Here is a 9,211-nt window from a genome sequence, read left to right on the forward strand (position 1 = left end):
TCTAGATGTGAAAAATGAAAATGATAATAAGAAAATTGAGAGGAAACAAAGATATAACTTAATAGATAATCATGGAAGAGTCACACTTAGCAATAAAATGTTTCAATATTCAAATCAAAGAAAACATCTGTACTACCTACAAAAAGTAGTTTTTTTTTTTTTAAAAAAAAAAATCCTTCTAATTAGTCACAGATCTTTTCAGAATACAGTAATAAAAACTCAACAAAGTATCAATTTCAACATTTGTTTCAAAGTTAAAACTGAATATGATAAAATTAAAAAGGAAAAAAGTGAAGACTAAACTGCATAAAAAGTATTTTCTTTTCTCTTATACATAGGGCAATGAAATAATTAAAGATTAAAATGTCAAAATTCAAATTTATTTATTAAAAAGAAAATTTTTGCATCTTTATTCCAATTTTCAAATTTTGCATCTTTATTCCAATTTTCTTTGTGATGGCAATGGAGTTTATCCAAAAGCTAGAAGCTTGAATTGGGTGCTTCAAGAAAATACAAACAAAAATCTCAAGAAAAGCTTGTTTCTCACACTACATTTCCTTATACCTTTCTGAAAACATAATCAACCTTTATGTGGATTCCCATCTCCTTGTATAATTCCTGCACTTTAATCCTTTTGTTCATGCTTGCTTTATACTTTTCTTCCCAACCTGGGCTCCTCAATTCCTTCCTGGAAAATTCCCTATTTTAATAAGGATATTTCACAAGGGTTGACCCTAACAAGAAGCAATGCATTACAATTACAATCAATTCCACACAATAAAACTACTAAATTCAATGTTAGGTAGCCAACAAAATGACTTGAGAACTAAGACCCAATTCATATGATGGTTTGAACTCAAAATCCTTGACTTGGGACAACGATGTGACACTCTTAAGTCACCCATATTCATAAAGTTCTCAACAAAATCAGTCCATTAAGGTATGAATTCCCCAGCAGAAGTGAGACCCACGAACCAGGTACTTATAGTATTGTAGCAGATGCATAAAACATCAAAGGAGTCATTGATTTAGTATAAACTATAAATTTGTGTTACAATCCGGCCGGTAATACCACGATAACATGCGATGAATACAAGTAAACAGACTAATTCGATCTGCATGACTTGAGAATAAAGAAAAGCTGTTACAGATTTACAATGGTGTTTTTTTTTTTCTTGGATGATGTAATCCAAGATAACTTATGGAGTCAATTACTTGACTCCTGGAGCGAGTTTTAGCAGTTGATAGGATCCGCTATAACTCTCTACCTGGTGGCAAAGATTAATCAGAATCTTCAGATATACATGTATGAGGGATCATATGTTTTCCTAGCATTGGTAAGATCTTGAAGAGACAAGTTTTTTCTTTTTCACATTATTGATCATTCGGCATTTTCCACGTTCAAATGAAGAACACTCCATTACCTTCAGGTTCTATTACCATAACCCTTCTGTAAGCAGTCATTAAATCAAGCAACTTTCCTCTTCTGGGTTAGCCGGTCTTTTGTATACCGTCACCATTGTCATACGCTGGCCTCTAACTTCCTTCATCAGTATAACTAATTCTGGAATCCTGGTTTGGGAATAAAAACACTGAGCATCATTGGAAATAACAGGTCTAAAGCATTGTATCTTTGACGAATATAGTTGTTGAAGTTTGTTCAATCAATAATTATGATTAGAAAAAATGCCAAGTCAATTTTGATTTTCTAACTATATAAAATTAAAACAATATTTCACTTAAACAGGTTGTGGACCTCATTTGATGACTGCGGCCTCGAACTGGAACTTGATGCAGCAGAGCGTGGATACTGATTTCGGCTTTCACGTTTGTCAGAACTCCTCCCTATATCTCTTAACCTGTTGAGCTCTGGAACTATAATTGTTCCAAGATCTGGCCTGTCTCTCTTCCTCAGTTCAGCGCATTTCAATGCCAAGTTTGCAAAATTTATAGCCTCCTCCAATGGACAATCTGAAATTGTAGGATCAAGCATCTCATCAAACCTATCTTTCTCAATAGCCCTTTGCACATGGTGAGCCAGACCCATTGGAGGCTTGGCAGTAATAATTTGAAGTAACATTATTCCAAACGAGTAAATATCCGATTTTGTTGTTAACTTCCCTGTTTGTTGGTACTCAGGATCAATGTAACAAAATGTGCCAGCTGCTGAAGTCAGGTGATATTGTGTGACTTGATCAGCTACAGAAGGTGGGACTAACCGGGCCAGGCCAACATCACTGATTTTGCTTACATAATTGCGGTCCAGGAGAATGTTAGCTGGTTTAAGGTCCCTATGAACGAGCGGTTCTGGCTTTGCTTGGTGAAGAAAAAGGAGTGCAGTTGCAATTTCAGCAGCTATTTTGAATCGCCGTCGCCAAGATAATGGAGGAGTATTCCCTCTCCGGAAAAGTCTGTCTTCTAAGCTCCCATTATGCATGTACTCATATACCAAGCAACCATACTCGGGGCAAGCCCCAAGAAGAAGAACCATGTTTGGATGTCTAATGCAACAGAGGACCTCCACCTGCAAAACGATTCAGAAAGGAAACTTAGTACGAATCCATGAACTAAAAACAGTCAGATTCTACAGCATAGATTACATCTTTTGTGATTCCTCAAATTCTTGTTTGTTTTAATTGAGTTTAAAGTTTCAATTTTGTGATTGTTCCCATTAACGCATTGGTTTCATTTTGAATTACATCATTATATGCACAGAGGTAGAACAATATGATAGTACCTCTTGTTGGAATTGCTTCCGTCCTTGAGCAGCGTCAGGTCTTAAAACTTTAATCGCAACAGCTGTATGATCAAGTTTGCCACCATAAACAGGACCGTATCCACCTTCTCCAATCTTCATTTTTTCAGAGAACTTTTCAGTCGATTCCTCAATCTCCTCTATAGTGTATTTTCTATATCGGACGTCATTCTGAGCTAGAGCATTCAAGGCTCGTTTTTTCTCTTCAGCCTCTCGTCTGGCTTTCATTTCAGCCTGTTTTCTTCTCTGGGCTTCTCTTTCGGCTAGCTTTTGTGCTGCCTCTGCTGCTTCAATGGCAGCTTTGCACTTGGCTTTCTCCATCTCAGCGATAGCGAGAGCAGCCTCTTCAGCTAGCCTGACTTCCTCAAACTTACGTGCCTCATCTTGCTTCCACTGACTAAGTTCTCTCGCCTGAATATCAGAACAGCACTTTTTAAGATTTCTTTTCTTATATACTTGCAAGTTGCAACTAAGCATAACCACAAATTTTCCTTCGAGATTTACTTTATCAAATCATTGTACTTTTTTCTCTTTTTTTTTGAACTAACAAATCATTGTACTTTACTAGAAAAGTATTTGGTTGGATATAAACCACCCAAAGTTGAGAAGCCAATCTAAAGACTCATTTGTTAGTAACCGTTATGAATGGAGTAGAGTGTTCTTAGAGTCACCTTGTTCTTGGCTGAGATTGCCTCTTTGCAGGCTGAGCTATACATATCCATGGTTTGTTTTAATTCCAGCTTCAATCTTTTCATCTCAGCCTCTAGTTCCCGCTGTAGCAAATAAGTTGGCAGGGATGTTAAATCAATGCAACTGCAACTACATAGCATAGAAATTTCAAAAACCAATGGTCAATGTGCACTTACAGTAGATTGTGTGGAAGCAGAGTCCAATGACAGATTTGGGCTAACACTGAAATCTAAATTTTGAGCAGTCACGTCCATTGAACCAAAAGCCATCTGTGCAGTCAAGTCATCAGATATCGAATCTCGACTAAATGAAGACCTAGACCCTCGATTTGGAACCTCTATGTTTTCCAATGATATATTCGTCGGAGAAGTTTTTGGCCTCTCACGGGTCAATGCTTTTGCTGGTTTTCCACCACCATTCCTTTCAGCAAGCATTCTCTCTGTACCTGCACTTTTCCATCCTTCCTTTGCTGGTTGCACTCTGGATTTACCAAATAATAATGCAAAAGATATAAAAACTATATCCTTCTATCACAGAAGCTAATCCAAGTTTTAATAGGAAGTTAGTTCTCAGAATTTATTACTTGGCTCCATTTTCTGGTTCATTGCTGGTGTCAGGTTGAACATTTGGCTGAACTCCAAGCGGCGCTGGTTGCCTTGGTGGCATGGCAGTATTAGCCACTGGCCGAAGAGCTGCCCTGGCAGATATTATCTTCCCTTTCGATATTACATAAACAGAACAAAATTCTGGGGCTGCTTTTATTATGCTGGTTGGAATATCAGGACCTTTAAATTTCCTGAAACACCCCATTCATTAGAAACTTAAGTTACTCAACACAGATGAGAGAATAGAGAGAGAGAGAGAGAGAGAGAGAGAGAGAGCAAACAAAAAGAGAGACTTTGCTAAAGCACTCCTGGTTGAAGCTCCAACTACAAAATTGTTGATGCAGTTCTTGTGAACGTAGTCAACAAGCGCTTTGGGAATATCAGGATCGTCAAGAACAACCTCCTTCAGCTGAACCTGAATTTCATAAGCAAATATCCTGATGTAAGTTTTACTTTCTCAACATTGCTCGACCACTTGGAGCACTTTTTTCCACAATTAACCATCTAATCAATCCAGACCCAGCAACTTATAATTTTTTTTCTAGGACCAGCAACTCATAATTCCCATCCTTCACTTATGTCATCATTCACGAAGAATGCTAAAGCTCATATTCCCCTTTGTGGCATTCACAATCATCTAAGACCATGCTTCAATCAATTCAAATACAAATTTCCTAAAAACACTTCGAAAAACAATGTAAGTTTCAGTCAGGCATATCCACAAACACCTAGTTGCATAACACAAATGTAAGCAATTTGCAACGTTATAATTGAATAGATGGAAGTACCCCTTTACGAGCACAATATCCACGATAAGGAACAAACAGCTGCTGGGCATCAGTTTCACCATTTTCAGAATCGCTCGCTCCCTCTAAGAAAAAGACCCACAGAGGAAAAGAAAAACAAAAACAAAAACAATCAGAAACTAGACCAACAAGGGAAACAATATAAATGATAATGATTAGAAAAAAACGGATAGAGGGTACCTACGATTAGCTTTATGCCTAACATGGATGAGAATGATAAGTGGGTTGCTAATGACCAGATGATCAATAGCCCAGCGAACGGCGTGGTGGCTGTTCTTATCCTTGTCAATGGCGACCGCCGTGGTGTTTAAGGGAATCCCATCTTCGGGTGGATACGAGGAGGGAGGCATTTTGCAAAGAGGTTCAGGATGATGGTGCCGCAGCCGCTTGAATTGAGGGCAAGATTTTTGTTTGAAGAGAGCAGTGAGGGCGAGGGAGGAGAGTCATGAAGGTAAGGGTATGGAGAAGATGATAACAAAAAATAACAGACATTTGAAGAATGACGATTCTCCGCCATTGGCTTGATTTAGACAAATTTGACCAGGCCATGACCAAATAGGAGAATTTGGGTCTGTAGCCATTGCTGTGTGGATTAAGATCGTTGTCATCTTTCTTCTTTTCCCCTAAATTTTGGGGAACTCTTCGCTGTAATTGGCGCAGCCTGCGGTGTGAATTTCCAAGGATTTTGGATGTTTTCTTCATCTTCTTCTTGTTTGGGGATTGGGGACCTGATTGCTTCCCTCTCTTTTACGGATTCAAATATTTTCTCATCAATTAACATCTACCAGAAATTAACACCTACCCCCACTTTGTTATACATACTCCCCTTGTTAAATTTTTGTCCACATTTTCTTCTATATTTCTAGTTTTATTTATATGGGTAAAGATAAAACAACACAATATCATATATATAAATATCATATAAATAAGAACAAAATTACACAAATCACCAATGAATTAGAGGTTTATTACAATTACATCCTAAACTTTTAATCCGATCTATCATCTCCCTGAATTTTGTAGTTCGTTACAATTATCTTGAATTTTTTTTAAATTGTCCACTACTCATGTAGTTTGCTAATTGTTAAAATTAAACCCTTATAGTTTGTTAAAATTTTGTATTTACCCATATTTATATAAGATTTATGTCTTGAAGCTTCATAAATAATTTATTATTTGATATGATAGTTGATTATTTTAAATATGCAATAATGAGTTGTTCATTACGAAAAAAATCCAAGGTTACTTTGTAAGACTTAAACAGTATGTAGTGGACTTACATATGGATAATGTTCAAGTACTAACTTAAAGGGTATAGTTTATGGATAATTTGGGTGCCTTATCCTGGTAATGTTATGAATGTGATCCAAATTGTTTGTGTGGAGACATGCGACTAGGATCTCCTATATAATGAGATCGTATAAGACCAGACTGTGAAATACTTAATCTCTTTTTGTAGCACCGTTGATTAAAAATATTGATATTTCATATGATGACCATATATAACTCGATCTCAATTCTGAATAAGTTATTGACTCCCTATCTATGAGGGTTGTCCTTTGATTTGTATTGGTGAGAATGACCCAGCCACCAACTTAATAAGTCTACAATTTTGGGGACTTGTTGATAACTTGTAAAAATACAAGTTATTATATCTCTTTTATTTAAAATAATAAGGTAAAAGCATGCAATGTAGATAATTTTTACCAATAAATTTATACAAAGAAAAAAAAGCAAAGCATGTGATCATACACTTCTAACGCATAACATACTTAAATTCCAGACTAATTTCGCCACTTCTGTGCAGTATACCCTTCTGAAGTCTGATGATCGCGTGATCGCATGTCCATTAATGCGTTCAAAGCAAGAAGCGGCCTGAGAAGAAAATGAAGACGATCGCATAAGCTGCAAGCGATGAGACATGACAGACATGGGTGGTGGGTGTCACATCACAAGTTGCATTGGTGGCCAACATGAAAGCTGTGTTGAAGATTCAATGAACCACTGACACGTTGCAGTTGACACGATAAGATATTGAATTTAATGTGCCCCGTCAATGCAATTATAAGCTTAAGAAAAGCAGTGATCGTAAACGCCTATAAATACCTATGCAAATACCATACAGAAGAAGTCGGTTGTTGGTAGTTAGTCGGGAGTTCGAAGTTCTTAGTGCTTTAGTTTTGAGTCTTTAGAGTTCAATTTACACCGTGCCATATATCGGGGATACACTGTGGGGAAATAAGAAGAACATCTTGATAAGGGATTCTACTTGAAACCCCTATAGTTCTTCCATAGAAACTTCTTGGTGAGAGCTTAGGACTCTAGGGAAAGAAGAAGATAATTTTGTTCAATTATCTAAGGAACCAGCTGTAAAACAAGCCGGAGGAAGCAAGACATTGCAAACCACGGCTTGACTCTCTAACCCTTTCTCTTTTTGTGTATTTGTATTGTATTTCTTATATTGATAAAGAATTTCAGTATGAATACATATTTATTATACATCTTATCTATCATTTTAACCAATAACATGCATAGCTTAATCGCTTCATGGGTTGGGAAGATTGTAGCTAACACGACTAAATAACTAAAGAAATCATGCGATCAACTTATTTTATGCATGCTTATATTTGTTGCTTGAATCAATTGAGAAATTGTTTTAAGTAAAGCTAATCTAAGTTTGAGAGAATTTAGATTAAGACCTCAAAAAACGAGAGAAAATGTTCCTTAGAAATAAGTACATTCTCTGCATATTACACCTATCGCATGCATCTTAGAGATAAGATAATGTGGCAAAAGACACTGAGAAATGTTGGTCGTAACATTGAGTGTATAGCTTGATCGCATATTTCATTTAGTTGTTTAGAAAATGTTAGTAAAAATTCTTCTCAACCCTCCTATCGCATAACTGTTATCCAACTCACACTGCTTCATTTTAGACATAATCCCCATCGCATATTTGATACTGGGGTATGCCCTAGTTTATTGTATATTGTACATTTTTATATTGTATTATACATTAGTCTCCCGAGTCATTAGGACAAGTGAGAGATTGTTGGGATTGGTGTCCTAATTCTCCCGGAGTCTTATTGTTTTGTAAAGATACACATCGTTCAATGAATAAAATAAGTGTTATTTAATTCTAACATTTACTCATATTCAATAAACAAAGCTCCTTGGTTATCTTATGTGAACTTAAGCATGTATATGTGATATACAAGTGGATCATGCGTTAAGTGATAACCTAAATAGGTCTGTAGCATAAGGATTAAGGTGGGATACCTAATCCTAGTGACACTACGAATACGATCCGCTTTGTAAGGGTTTGCAAGTGTTGTAAACTCCTACAGATGGTAGATCCTGAACATTCATGTGGAGACGTGCGAACGGGGGTGTCTTATACAAAGAGTTGTATAAGACCTGGACCATGAGATGATTAGACTCTGTATATAATGCCATTGACACTAGAGACTTGCATCTCACCTAAACGACCATAGGTGACACAACCTCAATCCTGAATGTTTTGAGAACTTCTGCCTTTGAGGGTGGTCCTTTAATTAGTATGGGTGAGACTGGCCAGATTGTCAACTCAACATGCCTACCTTTTTGGGGACTTGATCTGGGAGCTGGAAACTCAATCCACAAGATGGAATTCACTCCTTTCCCGAAGCAAGGATAAGTAGAGAGATTAAGGGCTGACTCCGAGACTTGAACATAGTGGCCACAACTTCTTTTTGGAAGAGAAGACTCAGTCATAGTAGAACTATGACTTATGTTCATTAGAGGGATCAGTGGTACTTAAGGAGACAAATGTAACTACAGGGGCATAATGGTTATTACTTACGAGCGATCTGTGAAGGGTTGTCGCATTACTAATTGGTTAAGATGGACACATAATATATCTATGGTAAGGGGAGTTCAGCTGTCGGTCTTTAGTAGAGTGTCTGGCAGTTAACAAATGGTGGATCCCGTGACTAAAGAGTTTAGTCAGTTATTCACGTACTGTTGGAGCTTCGAGCTACAGGTTCATGAGATTCCCTTGGTAGCTCAATGGATTCAGTTGAGGATCAGTTCTTGGTGTTGATTTGAAATGTTCAAATTGACAAGAGGTATTTTGATTATATATGATATAATCAGTATGATGTATGAGACAATCTAGTGGAGGGATTGATGTAAAAAAGATTTACATTAAGTACCATAGAATAGAAAAAGAACTATAGTTTATATGTTTCATGAGATTAAATATTAAAAACTAGGTTATAAATATAGTATGATAAGTTGGTTATCATTATATTTATAATAATATTAATTATTGATAATTAATTCTTTTTTCTTTAATAACCAAGTGAATGGGTGAT

General features: G+C 36.6%; 1 protein-coding gene across 4 annotated transcripts; it reads right to left on the reverse strand.

The window, feature by feature from the left end:
- Positions 1 to 468: 468 nt before the first annotated feature.
- LOC120076500 (U-box domain-containing protein 51) lies at positions 469 to 5,683 on the reverse strand. Of its 4 annotated transcripts, none has more exons than XR_005481560.1 (10): positions 5,041 to 5,683; positions 4,839 to 4,921; positions 4,344 to 4,465; positions 4,029 to 4,241; positions 3,622 to 3,925; positions 3,427 to 3,528; positions 2,738 to 3,166; positions 1,757 to 2,524; positions 1,425 to 1,572; positions 469 to 734 (listed from the first exon to the last, which is right to left on the reverse strand). XR_005481560.1 is itself a non-coding variant. In XM_039030346.1 (9 exons), the coding sequence occupies exons 1-9, from the start codon at positions 5,204 to 5,206 to the stop codon at positions 1,537 to 1,539; spliced, it is 2,223 nt and encodes a 740-aa protein (XP_038886274.1). In that variant the 3' UTR covers positions 936 to 1,536. The 4 variants fall into 4 exon arrangements, 1 of the variants encoding a protein (XP_038886274.1); XR_005481562.1 differs by having other exon boundaries at positions 5,037 to 5,211; XR_005481561.1 differs by having other exon boundaries at positions 469 to 688; positions 5,041 to 5,206.
- Positions 5,684 to 9,211: the final 3,528 nt, after the last annotated feature.

Source organism: Benincasa hispida, chromosome 4 (genome assembly GCF_009727055.1).
Source record: "Benincasa hispida cultivar B227 chromosome 4, ASM972705v1, whole genome shotgun sequence".
Lineage (NCBI taxonomy): Eukaryota > Viridiplantae > Streptophyta > Magnoliopsida > Cucurbitales > Cucurbitaceae > Benincasa > Benincasa hispida.

What these genes read in the sequence shown, in the direction of transcription:
- LOC120076500 (XM_039030346.1), bottom strand. Translation starts at nt 5,206, where the DNA reads ATGCCTCCCTCCTCGTATCCACCCGAAGATGGGATTCCCTTAAACACC. An exon ending in CTGCTTCCACACAATCTACT is followed by an intron (nt 3,529 to 3,621) that starts GTAAGTGCACAT and finishes TATTTGCTACAG; the next exon opens with CGGGAACTAGAGGCTGAGAT. An exon ending in GGAAGCAATTCCAACAAGAG is followed by an intron (nt 2,525 to 2,737) that starts GTACTATCATAT and finishes ATCGTTTTGCAG; the next exon opens with GTGGAGGTCCTCTGTTGCAT.